The 17,907-nt window shown below is 33.7% G+C and overlaps 1 protein-coding gene across 19 annotated transcripts in view; it reads left to right on the top strand.

Annotated features, from left to right (window-relative positions):
* Window positions 1–17,907, top strand: part of LOC144973753 (RNA binding protein fox-1 homolog 2-like) — a 199,149-nt gene that overhangs the window by 162,017 nt on the left and 19,225 nt on the right. For 9 of the 19 annotated variants that reach the window (XM_078916620.1, XM_078916608.1, XM_078916623.1 and 6 more), the window contains 3 exons: window positions 7,863–8,237; window positions 15,725–15,871; window positions 17,052–17,105. In XM_078916620.1, coding sequence (XP_078772746.1) covers window positions 7,863–8,237; window positions 15,725–15,871; window positions 17,052–17,105 — 576 coding nt within the window. Of the gene's footprint in view, window positions 1–5,991; window positions 6,435–7,862; window positions 8,238–12,972; window positions 13,030–15,724; window positions 15,872–17,051; window positions 17,106–17,907 lie in introns of those variants that run through there. The other 10 variants (XM_078916611.1, XM_078916607.1, XM_078916617.1 and 7 more) reach the window with 3 other exon arrangements.

Here is a 17,907-nt window from a genome sequence, read left to right as displayed (position 1 = left end):
TAATATAGTAAACACGATGTTAACTCTCTCCTGACCAGCCATTTTCAGGGTTTTCCCCATAACGTCACACCCAATTAACACAAAAATAGAGTTTTTATCAGTCAAAGACAATAGCAGTAAATACTTCCGACACATAATTTCTTTAGTAAAACTTACACTGTCATTGTCTTTAAATTTTATGATGTACAAAAGAAATTTGAATAAGAACAATGTTGGTTGTATCGTAACGAATGTGACGATTTTCCTGTAGTTGGTAAGGTGAGGGTTAAAAAACAATGATGGCGTAATCTAAAATGTAGAAATGATTCACAAGTGAAGAAAATAAAAAGCTATCGCAAAAAGATAAAGCCACAGGGCTGCTTCCCATTTCGGAAAAGATTCCAGGCAGACTCAGGTAGAACCAAATGTTCCTTTCCAGAACAAAGATACCTGGAAAGGACAAATGGCTAAGATTAGCGAGTGATAGAGGAGATATGTCAGGCTGTAGAACGAATTTATTCATCGGTTAAGGCGAGTCAAACGTTCCTTCCTCCAACCAAAGTGACGGGCTGTTTAACTCACTCAATCCTAGAGATTTTTGCTACTTTTTAAAACTGGAAAAAATGTATTAAAAATGAGCATGCGCATAGATAGTTTTATTCAACTATCATCAACATGCAAAAACTAAAAACATTAGCTTTGATACTACGCCTATAATTTGTCTCAGAAAAATGTAATAAATAGGCATGGGGTAAAAGTAACCCTGGTAAACAACGGATATAGTCGGTGTTAGGGTTGAGTGAGTTAATTGGGAGCAATAGAGACAGGGATCCATCATTTTAAAAGATACACTTTATAGTAGGATACGTTGAGACGACGACAACTACCAATGCTTGGACTGAACAGCAAATGAAATCAACATAGGATTTAATGTTCATGTTTATGTCCTTTTGTATATGTATCAAATTTTGATGCACAGGCTGTCAAATTCAAAGGAATAAACTGTAATTAAAGCACACAGAGATGAAGGGAGGGTGATTAAGGGCTGTGTATGTGTGTGTGTGTGTGTGTGTGTGTGTGTTTGTGTGTGTGAGAGAGAGAGAGAGAGAGAGAGAGAGAGAGAGAGAGAGAGAGAGAGAGAGATGGAAGGAACGTTGCATTTCTCTTTGGGCTTTGCACTCCTTACTCGCCTGCATCATATTATTTACCTTTATATTGGTGTGCTCGTATTGACATTTACAGGAAATAAGCGAAAGACCTGGCTTTCATATCGCTGAATATCGCACCTTTTATACATTTGGGTCAAAACGACATTTATATAATATATATAGATAATTCCAATCACAAATCGTGCATTGCGAGGTTAGGTTATTATTACAATATAATATAATATCTAACACGACCTTCCCACCTTACCTCTAAAAATAATAAATTGAGCTTTTATATAGCGCAATATCCACTAAACGTGCTCAACGCGCTTTACAAGGGATCTCAGGCCAACTGCAAGATTTCACAGGTAGGACAGGACATGACGCCTATTAGGCGATATTACATTTCTTTTTTTTTTAGGACAGGTACTCATTTTAACCTGAATACGGCGAGAGATAGTGAATATAGAGTATTTTCCAAGGACTCAACTATGCGCCGAGCTAGGCTCGAACCCAGGACCTTCCGATCCGAAAACGAGTGTCATACCACAAGACCACACGCATAGCCACACACGCAACTGCGTTCTCTATTAATTATTACTCAATAACGGCACCGCACTAATCTAGCTCACGTTGCTTTGGCGTGGACATCTAAAAGTACTGTAGCATGTAGCACACGATGCACGAAAATTGGCTCATGAAGTGCGAGTACAGAAATAAGATGGTAAAGTTGTGAACAAGTTCTTGTTCAGCGGGAACCGATTCTTGAATAATGCATGTAATAACACTGCCAGGTCATGTTCATCCCGCTCTCTTACGACCACAGAGAAGGAAGGCTGTTGTTATAACATGTGTGAGACTGTCTACTGTTCATCCGGGCGCGATAGGGTTAATTAGAAAGTAATTCAATGTAGTGCGCACCACTAATCCCGGCGACTTGGATGTAAACCGTGCACGCATCAGATGAAGTGTGCATCCTCTGGTGATTATTTATAGATAGTATGCGCTTGGCTAAGAAGCTCACACACAACATTGCCATCCGGAAGTATAACGGACCAACACACAAAACTATGTGTTACCATGAACTTTTATAGTATGGTTAATACAGTTTGGTGAAAATTACTCTTAACGCGGATGGCAAAAAGCAATAACAAAGACCCGAGTGACGTCAACTTCATTCTATCTATACACAGCAGGGTCTTATCGCGAAAGAATGGAATAAAGTTGTGAGTCTCCCACGAGTGTAAATTCACGCTTAGTGCCGAGATAGATGTACTTTGATGTAAATAATACTTCACGTCGCCCTTGCCATAATTATTATCATTATCATCATCATCATCATCATCATCATCATCATCATCATCATCATCATCATCATCATTCACGTCTTCGTAATCCTAGTCTTCCTCCTCCTCCTGCTCCTCCTCCTCGTCATCATCATCATCATCATCATCATCATCATCATCATCATCATCATCTACAACAACAACAACATTTCGTTACATTTATCTTTATGCTACACGTCCACACCCTATCTTTTGCTCTACTATTACCCCAGTTTCCACACGTTCATCACTCTATCTCTCATCCTTTCAACTTTATTATGCGTGTTATTTATTTTTCATACTCCTTTGATAACCTACTTACGTTTTATTACACCGCTTTCAAAGTGCTCATTTCACTAAAATGACAACCACAGTACATTACTCTAGCCTCTACCTCATATTTTATTGATATTATTTAAGTATACTTTTTCCCATGTATTTTTTTTTTTCTATTTGGTTATCAATTTGGCCATAACCAATGAGTCTATGGTGCTACAAATCAATACAGTATAAAAGCCTTGTACTGAGACGATGGCGCCAAGAACTAAATGAACGTTATGAGAAGGGAGAACGAGAGGAAGATGAGCCGAGAGATTAATGTAAGAATGTCCCTTCACTGGGAGATGTTGCTATCGATTTTTGTCTTCTCCAGGGACGTTTTGGGAACGGACGATCGGGAAGAGCAATAGTTCTCATAGTATTAATGATGTTGGTTGTGATGGTAGCTACGGAGGTGGTGGGGGTGGTGGTGGTGGTGTTGGTGGTTATTACTGTTGTTGTTATTGGCCTCGGAAAGAGATGGGGGAAAGCGATGGATGAATTACATTGAAAATAAGCCGATTGATGTGGTAACTCGATCGGCTTTGGTTTTTACGACCCGTGGTTCGAATCCATGTTGTTTTGATAGCACTGTGGGTGTTAGTGGTGATGGTTGGTCGATATTGTTGTTATTGGATTTAAAAAAAGAGATGGGTATGAATTAATAATGCTTTACCTGAAAAGATGTTTGTTTGATGCGGTATGGATACCACACCTACCGAATCTTACGAATTTTTCGTAATTTCACGAATTTTAGAAAAATTTCATGGCCAATTACGTAAAAAACGAAATCTTAGGGAAACTTAAGAATTTTTGATTCTCAGTTATACTTAATAATAATAGTAATAATAATAATAATAAGAATAATAATAATGATGATGATGATGATGATGATGATGATGATGATGATGATGATGATGATGATGATGATGATGAGAAGAAGGAGAAGAAGAAGAAGAAGAAGAAGAAGTAGTAGTAGTAGTAGTAGTAGTAGTAGTAGTAGTTTGAAGTGTTCAATTTGGCAGGCCTGGGATACAAACTTTGAGATAAATCGTTTTTAACCAGAGAGAGACGCATGCGCACAACCAACATGACGTTCTCTCTCTAATAACTTTTCCGTTGAAAATGTAAACAGTTCCACCCTTTGTTTGAGAACTCTAGTGTATGAATCGTTGTTGTGGTACTAGAATTCAATTTACTCATATTTTAGGGCATTACGTTCCATCTGGCCTCAGTTTTGTAACGTAGTAGCTTGTGATTTTTTGAATTATGACAATTAATTTAATTGAGCTTTTATATAGAGCGATATCCACTAAGCGTACTCAAAGCGCTTTACAAGTGGTCCCTGGCCAAAAGCAACGGTTAACATGTAGGACGTTACATGATGATGCCTGTTAGGCGATACGACATTTTTTTTTCTGACAAAGACAGCGCTGTCAACGGCCAGGTACTCATTTTACACCTGAGTACGGTGAGAGAATGTGAGTAAAGAGCCTTTTCCAAGGACTCAACTATGCGCCGAGCGAGCCTCGTACCCAGGACATTCCGATCCGAAAGCGAGTGTTTTACCACAAGACCACATAGCCGCACAGACAATGAAAAGATAATGATAAAAGTCCTAGATTATTTTCTTAAACAGCTTGGCAAGGAAGGTTAAGTTATTAAATAAGAAATAAGGTGTTTGACAATCGTTGTAAGTAAATTACTGATAGTAGTAAGGGGGGGGGGGGGGGGGGAGGGTAGGGAAAACGAAAGTGGATGAAAGAAGGATTTGAGTAGGTACATTGTTTAGGAGTAAGGATTGCGTTGGAATTAGCCTGGATATTTATTATAGCTCTCCTTGGTTGTCGTTGGGGTTGTTTTTTATTATTATATTTTTTATTATTATATTATTATTATTATTATTATTATTATTATTATTATTATTATTATTATTATTATTATTATTATTATTATTATTATTATTATTATTAATTATTATAATTATTTATTATTATTATTATATATTATTAATAATAATAATAATAATAATAATAATAATAATAATAATAATAATAATAATAATAATATGATATCGGTAATTTGCAAAGTTATTTTCGTATTAACTTAATAGTTTATAAAATATACACATATCTATGTTTATTACCACATAACCAGGAGTTGTATACTTCTACAGATGCTCTTATATTAAATAACTTACGATAATATATCGCAAGTAATAAATGGCATCAAGTAGTAATTAATTCTAGTCATGTTACGGTAATATTCCGTTTTATTGTTCTGGAGTATTTGCTTTACTCGCGGTAAATGTCAGAGAAAACGAATACATGTTTAAATTATCCATAATTATTCTAATAACCACTGATGGCGTTTTAGTGCTGAAGCTGTTATATCGAGATCTATTGACTTATTACTAATTACTACGTATCACGTTTGTAAATCATCATCGCTTTGGTATTTATGTATTTTGAGAGAATTGGAGGGAGGGAGAGAGAGAGAGAGAGAGAGAGAGAGAGAGAGAGAGAGAGTTCAGATTGCGCGGATATGCGAATCTTGAAGGATTTGGAAGGTGTGTGTGTGTGTGTGGGGGGGGGGGGGGGGGGGTATTCCTTTTTAAAAGTCTCCCGTTGAGTTTTGATTTGTTTGTGAGTGAGTGTCTTTGAGTTTAAATATAAAAGAGGAAGTGAAGGGAACACTTGATAGAAAAGTAAACAAAAATTACAGTTGTACTAGTGAGTCCAACAGCTAAAGTCTTGCCCAGACCGTTCTTGACTTCTCTTGCACATAAAATATTATCTCTAACAACCTTATATTAATGACGCTTTATTCTGTATCATTTTAAGAATCTTTGTGAATGTTAACAAATTTATAATATTAATGACTTCTCAGTATTTTTCTGTCTCTATTTTGATACGCACAAAGTTTTTGAATGAAAAACTTCACTGTTATTTGTGTTGCAAACAATATTATTCTTTATCACCGCCTTCATACTGAAACGCTTTGCGATTAGAATCGTCGTGTCTGTTGATGAAATCTACGAAATGTTTCATTTAAATATAAATTCAAGAAGGGGCCGATACTGATAAAACTTTCATCACGAATCTCGCTAAGTAAAATGCCAGATGTGGGCCCCGATGCCATCGCCACCTTCCAATTTATTCCCTCCCTTGGAATGGGGTTATCCCATATTTTATAATGTTAGTTATTAGGCGTAGATAAGCACATCTTACTCGTTCATAATACCACATGGTTTGTTGGATGTGTCAGAGAGTCATTTTGATAATAAGTGCACGAGGCTCTGTGCTCAATTCCTGTTTTCATTAGAAAGGCAGCATTTGATATTCAAGGCAGTTTTTCACTTAAATGGGATCACCTAAATTCATCATTCTTTTAATATATATAATATAATTTTCAATTAATTGACTCATTCTATCTATTCGGGCATGTTTTTAAACCCCAAAAGTGACGTCGTACTGAGTCTTTGCAAATACTACTTTCTGGTAATTATAGCTGTAGCAAACGTTTAGGCAAAGATAGACCACGAAGCCAACACGTAGCAGGCTCGCCTAAGTACTCAGCTATTTCTTTCTGTGTTACGAATTAGAAGTGGCTGTCCGGATTTGAGTACTACATTTTATCGTTGCTTAGTTTGTCGACAATGTGGGTGAGTGTTGAAATAGCTTTCTCTTGAGAATTTGATAAGGTTTCGCTTTTCCAAACCAGAATTTATATAGAAATTTTATACAAAACAATTAATTGATATCCGTTTGCATTTCGGATTTATTTTATTTTGATTTTTTATGAAAGTCTAAGTTTGATGCTATATTGAGTCAAAAGTTTGTGTTTGGAGTTTGTGTGTGTTTATCGGAATAATTAATTGTGTAAAGTAACGTTGTTCATTTTGTTAACTTCCTTCTTTGTTCTCCTCCATATCTATAGGAAATATTGTATTTGTATGTTATGTTATAAAAGTATGAAATTCATAAGAATTTATAAATAATTGTTTTTGGAATCGCTCGCATTACAACGCTTAATATTCGTATTTAATATATTTATTCGGGAGGTTTAACATGAACGAATAATTATTATATACCAAAATAAGCAGCAACCTTTGATAACAGTTGAAATCACAGTTTTTTTCTTTTTTAATTCCGTGGTGGAGAGGTGATTGGGTTGGTTGACAGGAAGGTCATTTAGTCATTATCGATTTTTCCGACCAAATTCGGATATTTTGCCCGAGGAAGTCAGTCATGGATATTGGTGAAAGATTTCTTCTGCAGTAGTTCCTTCTAATCCAAAGCATTTTAATGATGATGTAGCACGGGTCAGGAAAATCATGTGTCACCGATTTTTCAATGATTTTTGTTATTTCTGGAAAAAAATCCAGAATTAAATGTTCGTCGAGTTTGGCAGGTCTGTGTTTGACACTTGTTTCTCGACCTGGGGTTACGTTATGTCGGAAAATTATTAAGGGTTTAATTTCAACCTGAATTTGAAAATAAAAAAAAAATTAATAATGCAATTAATAAATGACCCCATCAAATTCCTCGAACACCCCCCCCCCCCCCCTTTTTTTTTCCGAAATATATTGAGTTTTAAAACTCAGGATCATGAATATATTATTCTTACTTCTTTTGTGGCGCTAGCATCTCTCTCTCTCTCTCTCTCTCTCTCTCTCTCTCTCTCTCTCTCCCTCCCTCCCTCCTCTTCCCCCCCCCCCCCCCTTTCCTCGTAGATGGGCGATCGGTTTCAAAGTAAAGAAGTTTGCAACAGATTAGAGATTGAATAAATTGGGCCCTACTAGTTAGACTATCATTATTTGGCCGTATACGGGACAAGTGGGTCATCCCATACTTTTCGTGACTCAAACGTTCACTTTGGCTCAATTTTGTGTGTATGTTGTTTGTTGTTGTTGTTGTGGAATTGGTTGTTTTATTTGTGTATTTATTTATTTTGGTTCACAGATCTTATTCAATTGGAGACAATGCGTTATCAAATCCAAACATACATTTTTATCATGGATACTTTATTATTTTCATGCCATATATACTAACAACAATGTTTTTTTCTTCTTTTTTTCCCCAAATTGCAGCACGTGGTGCAAAATCAGATGACTCCGACATACGCAACATACCCTCAGGCTGCAGGATTGGAAGAATACCAAGTCATGGCCAGCCAACCCTCAGCACAGGTGCAGGCTCAAGCACAGGCTCAGGCCCAAGCACAGGCCCAAGCACAAGCACAAGCACAGGCTCAGGCCCAAGCACAAGCCCAGGCTCAGGCTCAGGCCCAGGCCCAGGCTCAAGCCCAAGCCAATGCCGCTGTTGCGGCGGGACTAACGACTATACAAAGTGTGGGCGGTGTGAATGTCGCAGGGTCCGCCATCACCACAGAACCTACTGCTCAGACTATATACACAACTCCCACCCCAGTCACAGCGAATGGTGCCACTGAACAACAGAATGCTGTAAGTGTCCATTATACCATATGCTTTTTTTAGGTGGGTTTTTTTTTTTTTTGTTTTTTTTTTTTGAGTAAAGATATGCATATATATATATCTAGATATTTCAAAATTACAAACCAGCTTAGCTTTATTCATTGAATTTCGAAATATAGAAATAAATTTGTCTATGCATGTGACAGTCGTAATTCAATTCAGAGCTTTCTATCGGATCTGTCTTAAAGGATTTTTAAATATTTTTTTATATTTTTAGGTTACATGAATTATTGATGTAATATAATTTCTGTGAGTTTAAAGCCGTGTGAGATAATATGTTCAGATCACCATAATCGTAGATAGATCTCAATTTTCCCTATCACCGATCTGTTCACTTTTAAAAAAATATATTGGTTGTTAATTAGGTTACCATCAAATATATCTTAGTTATGCATTGTCACTATTGCACGTATACCCCATAACATTGAATGGTTGATGTTAACATATATATTTTTTTGCTGCATTTTGCTGGGGTGTTCTGTTTATTTATTTATTTATTTATTCATTCCATAATTTATTTATTTATTTATCTATACATTATTTTATTTTCCACATCAATGGGCTCTTATATTTATACACCAATTTTTAAACTCATTTTCCTGAACAACGGCAAACAGTTTAGTAAATTTCTTTATTTAAATTATACATTTACACTGTCCGGTCCCTTTTTGAGATTTGAAAGGCTTGGTTGAAATATTCCACTAAATGGTTTTAGATTTACCCCGCCCACCCCTCTCCCCCCACTTTATTTTTTATTACGCCTTATACTTAATTTTCACCACATTTTCACATCTTAAATTATTTAGTTTTCCCTTCCCTCTTATCACGTACTAATTTTGGATTCATTTTTAAATGACCTAGTTACGTAGAAATTCTGCTTCTTTGTTACGTATAGTTGCCTTTAGTTTTATCAAACTAGATATCAACATTCTTTCTTTTTGGCCTCTCTTCAAGTATGGGTTTTAAAAAAATCTAGTCGTCGTAGGTTTGTTAAACAATTAAATTAATTAAATTTCGTAAAGCGTTAATTAAATAGAAAAGACAGACGAGGCCTACGATCACAATCTTAAAAGGCCCACTTGTTTAGAAACGTCAAGAAAGGCAAAACACTTACGTTTATAGTTATGGTGTTGGTAATGGCGATGGGGATGCCTTTGTCGTTGATGCTGATCCTGATGATGACTCGGCAACGACTACGGTGATGATGATGATAATGATAATTTCTCTTGAGAACCGCTCTGAGCACGTTTAGTGGATGTTGTGCTAAATATAAGCTCAATTTTTAAACTTTTATTTTATTATTACAGGAGAAAGTTGTGTTTTGTTATTTATTTTTTTGGAAGGGGGGGGGGGGGGGGGCGTATGCTATCATTGTCCATGATGTCCGTCGGGATAATTTTATGGAATATCAAAAATTGTTATACATCGCATGTGGATTTCCGTGCAAGTTGAATTTGGCACCTTTGTAATCATTTTAATATTCGAGACCTCCCCCTCGAATAACAATTTACTGGGCATATGGCAGAGCCTTTACTATTGTTTTTAGAAATTATCCTCAATGGTTTTGTAGACTGGTTTTCTTATCGCATTGTAAAATTTACCTATTATTTTTTTATTATTGAATTTTGGAAGCCCCTATAGGTTTACCAGCATTTTTTATGTAATGGGTATTTCCAACCTTGGTTTATCATTGCATGCATAATACTATTGCACACATTAATGTAACTATTTATTATTTGATTGCATATTACTATACAAGGACTAAAACATAACTTGTGTACTGTGTATATACTTTATTATTATATTATTATTATTATTATTATTATTATTATATTATTATTATTATTATTATTATTATTATTATTATTATTATTATTAATCATTATTATTATTATTATTATTATTGTTATTATTATTATTATTATTATTATTATTATTATTATTATTATTATTATTTTTATTATTATTATTATTATATTATTATTTTCTGCTGCTTCTTCTTCTTCTTCTTCTTCTTCTTCTTCTTCTTTCTTCTTCTTCTTCTTCTTCTTTCTTCTTCTTCTTCTTCTTCTTCTTCTTCTTATTCTTCTTATATTCTTCTTCTTTTTTATTATTATTATTATTATTATTATTATTATTATTATTATTATTATTATTATTATTATTATTATTATTATTATTATTATTTTCCTTATTATTACTATTCTTCTTCTTCTTCTTCTTCTTCTTCTTCTTCTTCTTTTATTATTATTATTATTATTATTATTATTATTATTATTATTATTATTATTATTATTATTATTATTATTATTATTATTATTATACTACTACTACTACTTGAGGTGACCCCATTACGATGTAAGATTGAAGAGTTGGCGAGTACACAATGCTCGTGTCCAACGCCGATGATTACCGAGGCCACTCATCTTTGTGGAAATGTTCAGACATTTCATGAAATAGATTTTGAGAAATATTTGACACAGTATCCCATACCCCATAGAACAATGACAAATATGAGAAAACAGTAAAATAGCTTTCAGTTTTCCACACTTTTTTTCCTACATGTACCCTTTTCGACTATGTTTTTCGTGCCTTAAATAATAAACTGTATATAAGTTAAGAACAAGAGATGAAGTGAGTGGAAGATACTAAGATAAGATATACTTTATTGATCCTTGTATGGAAATTATAAATAGGTATTTGAGAACTTGGACTTCAATAATAATGTTTTTTTCGAAGATAATAAAATCAAATCCCAAAATCGATTTTTTGAAGGATTTTCCTAATAATTGGACCCAAACCGCCCCTTAAAAAAATTGAATCGGTGGCGAAGACGGCTGCAAATCGAATCTATAGATCTCTTACAATAATTTACATTATCTGTCTCCTTCACGTTGTTAGTTTTCCTTTCCAGACATCCTATCGTGCCATATTTGTTTTTCCTTGTTTTTCCCTATCTCAAAATTCCCCCTCATTCCGGCGCTCTATTTACCAAGACTATTTATCTACGCTCCTCGTCTCTAATGCATCAATCTGCCTGCTGGGATAATTTTGTTGTTGTTGAAACTTTCATTATTTTTTTTCTTCTTTTGAATAAATAAGATCTGGCTGTTACTCTCTTAGCCCCACCAAAGTGGTCGCCATTTTGATTATAGCATTGACTCGTGGCTGGCAAAGTGTCGAATTTATTTGGGTGCAAATCGAAAGGTCGTGGGGTCATCGGTTATTAAAGACATTTGGGTTTTCTTTTAAGATTCGTTGTTGTTTATTATGATTTTGAATCTTTAAGGATAGAATTTTTGTTTTTGTATTTCAAATATTTGATTCTTCATCATTTGGCTTTCTTTTCTTTCTTCTTTCTCTCCTTCTTCCTCTTCTTTTTAAAAGTTTTTATTAGGTGTCTGTCTTTAAACTACACTCCATCAGATCTGAAGTAGATACAGCATTCCAATAATCACTGCTGAAATGAAATGCGTCTGCATAGATTCCAACCAAGTTTATTTGCGTGTTGGACAAAGCTTCTACCAATTGAACTTCGGGGAAACTAAAAAGATAAATCATTGCATTTTTAAAAAAAAACTCGATAAAGCAAGCGTATTTTTCATCGTTTATTGAAATGAGATTAAGTCCATGAAATTACCATGGTTTTATTGGGGGGAAAAGTGCTAAAACTCAAAACTGAGTATTTTAGTCGTTTGGTTGTATTAAAAAAAAAAATACAATAGGCCCCCTATTATGTTTTTGATACAAAACAAGTAAATTGGCATCGTTAACTTCATGTTTTATTTACATGATTAATTAATTTGGTTTGGTTTATTTAAAGCCGTATTTTATTTTTATTGATAATAATGGAATTTTTACAACAGTGATTTCTTTTTCAAGAATATTTTTCACCAACTGTCCTTAAGGGAAAAAAAATCAACAAACACACACACTCACACACTCACACACACACACACACACACACACACACACACACACTCAAAATAGAAATAAATAAAAATTAATGATGTTGAAAGTAATAGAAATAACAAAATAGAAACATGTAAAAGTAAATGTACGTGGAGAAGATATATATTCTAGTGACAACCAAGTCTATCTTTGCATCTTTTTTTTTCGGAGGAGGAGAACCGGGAGGCGGGGAGAGGGGGGGGGGGGGGGGCGGTGAATAGCCATTACACTTGAGACCATTTGTTGATGATATTATCAGCTCAGACAGTTTGTTGAATTTGTCAAAGCAACACATTTTTTTTTACCTCATGTTATAACAGGGAGCTCCAGAATCTGGAATGATGTCTGTACGTTCATACCTATATATTGAACAAGAAAAAATATTAGTAATTCCAAATTCAGATCTCAATCATTCTGAAACCTTTAAACGGAACAAAATATAGACAGGGAGTCACGTAATTTGTAATTTGTATCGTTTCATCCTTATTTTTGTTCATGAATTAGGACTTTCGTGGCGGGTGATATCGTTTTGTATTTATATTGTTTAAAATTTTGTCCGCAACCCAAACGCTGGCAATGATTAGGATTAACGGTTCGAAGAATAGATAGGGACCTACTGCTCGAACCACGAATCACCGTACAATCAATGTAATATTTTTTTTACCATTGATTCTATTTTTTTTTCTTCTTAATGTTCATGACAAAAACAATCATCACTCTGTATGCCATATTTGAATCCCAATTTTCTCTCCAGCTCCTGAGAGAGGCCCAAAAAAGCCTCTGGTTGCGAGATTTAAAAGCTGTCACAGAGGTTTGCATTTATTTTGATTTGTCTTTTATTAATATAGATATGGTGTTTTGTGTCCAATGACGCTCGCTTGGTTGCAACTTAGCATAATTGCCTCGTTCTTTTCCCTTTTTTTTTTGTTGTTGTTGTTTTTGTTTTTTTTTTGTTTTGTTTTTGTTTGTTTTTGCTTTTCCTTGCATACCCTTGTTACCTTATCCCGCTTGACCTTATAGTCATTTGAAAATATTCTAGTTGTTTTGTTTTTTCCCCCCTTTTGAAGTTAACGCTACATAACCAATTATATTGGGAATAGACAATGTAATTTATAAGGAAATCGCTTTGTACAAATCTTTTTATGTGTTTTACAATAGATTTTATTAACACAGAAGTCTTGATCACAGTCGGAATAGACAATAAAAGAACAAGTACTCACATTTTACAACCGATGTGATCTTTGGAATTGAATTCAAACGCATAAAATATTTTCCACATTGTAATTTGTTATTTCTATAATGTAAGATTTCCCATTTTTAATTAGACCTATATTCCATCACTATTCTGACCTTGTCGTGTTTTGTGTTCCTTCCCAATTTTTCAATTTCATTTTACTTTTTTTTATCTTTATATAGATGTTGCTTCCAACTTAATTTCCGATCTTTATGCTAGAGTATGAAACTATCTTATAGAGCAATTTTTTTTCTTTAAATTTAACTTCGTATCGTGTTCAGAAACTTAAAAGTTTATTATTCTCGGTTTATTTCTATTTGTAGAATGAGGATATATAAATAAAACTTTTAGTGATTTGGTTTTGATAATGTATTCCGTTAGATTTATATATATGACATTTTTATGAGGAATAGAAGGACAAAGAAAAAATTGGGATTTTTTTGTGGGTTTTTTAAAGTATGAAGATAAAAACGTATGATATATCATAAAATAGATGTCATAAAATAAAGTCAATGAAAAATAGTTTTAAGTTTGTTTAAGTTTCTTGAAGTACTTGAAGAAGAAAGAAAATATAAATTGCATTCAAAAAGATATTACTAACGGTTTCCGCCATAGATTTGCTTACTTAATTTGATCACACACCCACTCAAGTTTACCAGTCTTGATAACAGCCAGTTTTGTGCTTATACTTTGCATTGAATAAAAATCACTATAAAGATCGGAATATGTTTATATATTTTTTCCTTCCTTTTGTCCTTACCAAACCTTATTTATTTTTAAAGATAACGGATTTTTGTTGCATTAAATTCCTTGTTTAAAATAGATTTGTTTTCGGCCTCCTTCACATTTGCACCGCCTCTTTTTATGCATATTTTTTTCCAGATTGTACTGGACCTGAATCATAGTGCATTCCTCTAACTGTACTGCCAATTAACCTCTGCTTGTTATTTCATATGTATTGTGATGTTATTTTGTTTTGTTCTTTTGTTGTTGTTGTTGTTGTTGTTGTTGTTGTTGTTGTTGTTGTTGTTGTTATTGTTGTTGCATGTGGTTTTCCACAGGACTCAATTTCTTTTACAAAAGATTAGTATCGTGATGAAAATGTACAGCCAGAGTCAGAAGCAAATGTTGAGCAAGGAATTTAGTTTTATCGTTAGCAAGGAATGTAGTTTCGATCTTTTTCTTTTAATTACAACATTCTGCTTCTACATCACTATATCAATAAAGCTTAAGCTATGTGATCAATTGTGTTCAGTTTGTTAATCAAATTCGTTCATTTGTAAAAAGGACATATTTTAGTACCTTTAATAAGTGATAAAGAAAAGAAGTAAAGAAAATTAGAGAGAGAGAGAGGAGGAGGAGCAAGCACTCATGAGACATGCCATAGACAATATCAACAACAGTGAGATGTATGGGACTTGCAATCATTTAAACAGATAATATATTAAAATTGAGTTTGAAAATTAGTCTTTCTTTCTTTCCGTATGATTATTTTTAAAACGGGGTTAGGTTGGGGGGGGGGGGGGGTATTCACTCTTTCTTTTTTATTATTATTTAATGACATATTAAGAAATTATACTGTGTGGTATATTTGTTATTGTGTAAGACAATGATCTGTGGAATTTGGAATATTTTAAATGGATATGGCCATGCACATTTATGTGTTACATTCCGAAGTTTTCATCATGCTCAATACATTTAGGAAAAGTGAGTGGAGCATGCACCTATGTTGATAATAACATAGAAAAGTGCCAGAAGACAATAGAATATAAAAACTTTGCTGCTCCGAGGATTCGAACCCACGACCCTGAATCGGGTCGGGTTGTAGGTTCAAATTTTCATCACCGCTAAATATATATTCTCCAATGTCTTCTGGCACTTTTCTGTTCACTTCATTTCTTGTTATTATTGTTTACAGTGTTTCATTTACTGACCAAAAACCAGAGTTTTACTATCGCTATCACTCATTTGGTCACTCACCACTTACAATTTTACTTTACTTTACAACATTCGCATTCATTGTTGCCTGAGTGGATTACATCATAATATATCTCAAACATTCTTTTAAAATCCTGAATAGTTCAGCAGCTATTATTCAGATGATGCCATTAGCTTTGTCAATATTTATGTAACTCTTTTAAATATGAAAATTATTTGCTAATCCAGATACCTTATTTATCTATTGATAAGTTTGAATCGTCAGCGTTTCAATGTGATTTTATTGACCTGGAGTATTCAATTCTCACCCACTGTATTCTTTTTATTTTCTCAGACGGAAATCACAACCCCCGACGCAGCTGAAATCGGCACAGCCCCTCCCACAGCCGGTGCCGTGTCCCCAAGTACAGGACCCAAGCGCCTCCATGTGTCCAACATACCTTTCCGCTTTAGAGAGGCTGATCTAAGACAGTTATTAGGGGTTTGTATATTTACAATGGATTCCTTTTACATTAGATTATTATACAGCAAAATAAAAATTGCTTCAAATCATGAATTCTTTCAATGTGTCTCTGGTATTAACTGCAGACTTAATAGTTTTTTTTTTAACCAAGGGAGCAGCATCGGGGACGCCTTAAGGGGCGGTTTGGGTCTTTTCTAAATTAATTACTTAAAATGGGCGGTTTTAATCATTCTGTATCGTCATTATAGGTTGGAAAACAATATTTTTGTTGAAAAATATAAATTATCTGTGTTGATACCCGTTTTGCGACCTAATTTGGGGGTCTGGCAAAAAAGAAATATAACTATTTTGTGGCAAATGTTCCACTAAAATTAATGAAGTAATGATCTCCGTATTCTTCCCTCTTATCAATATTGTAACATGGAGAGATGTTACAGCTTTAGCGTATTGAATTTTTATTAGAACATTACAAAGTTGAGAATTAAAATGTTATGACAAAATTGATGTAAAATCTTTTAATTTGGATTATAATTCAAAATACACATACCTCATCAAAAATTCTCTCAATGGTGACATAATACATTATCTCTGTGATAGCTGTGGAAATATTGAGACAATTTCATTGAATAGATTCTGAGAGACGTTTGACACAGTATCCCATACCCTTAGAAAAACGACATATTGAGAAAATAGAAAAATAGCTTTCCGTTTTTCACACTTTTCTTACTACCTGTACCCTTTTCGACTGTGTTTTTCGTGCCTTTATAGTCTATGTTAAGAAGTTGAACTTCAATAATATTATTTCTAAGAGAATAAAACATCTTTTTCCACCAACATCTCAAAATCAATTTTTTTGAAGGATTTTCATAATAATTAGACCCATCCCGCCCTTTAAGTGTCTGAGGAAGTGTCTGCTCTCATGAGGAAAATGGGAAGACGTGATGACAGGTACACTCGAACTTTATCGTTAAAAGTTACAAATTTGATTCTAGAAGGCACTCGAGAGATGTCTTGTTTATTCTGTCTACTTAGATAATAAGTTTTTGATTTTTAAAAAAAATGTGTTCTTGAGGTATAACAATAAAATGAGGGGGAAAATTCCAATGTTTAAAGTGTAGCTTTTAGTGTGACTATTAAAAAAGTGAATTATGTTTTATATTGGAGTTCACCTCATCAAATTATCTCTAAATCTCTACAGCAATTTGGAACTATCTTAGATGTGGAAATTATATTCAACGAAAGGGGGTCAAAGGTAAGCACACGTCCATTTCGATCAAAGTTCAAAAACTCATTTAAAAAAATAATAATTTTGAAGTGGGATTGCCTAGGTTACAGAAAAGAACAAAAAAAAAAAAAACAATTTTCGAATTTGTCTTAGCTAACTGCAATTTTTTGGGGAAAAAAACAGATTTCTCCGATAATTTTAGACTTGACATTTTTTTCTAGAAAATGAAAGACTTCTCTTGGCATTGCAAAATTGAAAGACATTTTAGTGAAACTTAATTCAGGGGTGGAGGGGAAGGAAGGGCAGGAATTTATACATGGCCTCAATCAATAGGAAATGTGGATCAAAATTAAATCTTGATGCCCAAAAACAAAAATTTCTGCTGGCCAGAAGTCACGGCCTGGGTTTGCTTTTTTTTTTTTTTTTATTTTTTGGAATAAAAAAAAAAATTCGTTTGTTTATTTTTTGTTGTTTTTTTTTCTCCTCCAGTGACTAAAGATCTGTGAAATAAATTTATATTAATTATGGACATGGGCTCATAGATTCAAATGAAAGACTTTTAAATCTTAACAAGTAATCCCACTTCAAAATATTTCAAGACCCAATATGGCAGAGGGATGCATTAAAGGAAAATAATTTTTAAAAATTTTAGAATTCATTATTCGTGCAAAATTTCTGAGTTACCAAAGATCAATTAAGATATTGTGCAGATGTTTCTTTTAATTTTATTTTTTTTCGGAGGGTAATTGCAACCCATGTCATGTTTAAATGTCATGAGAGAGATAGAGATAACAAAACAAATTTTATTTGACCAATACACCAATTATTT

This window comes from Berghia stephanieae, chromosome 5 (genome assembly GCF_034508935.2).
Source record: "Berghia stephanieae isolate SIO BIC M18660-M18661 chromosome 5, UCSD_Bste_1.3, whole genome shotgun sequence".
In the NCBI taxonomy this organism is placed as follows: Eukaryota; Metazoa; Mollusca; class Gastropoda; order Nudibranchia; family Aeolidiidae; genus Berghia; species Berghia stephanieae.
This window is presented reverse-complemented; position numbering and strand designations above follow the sequence as displayed.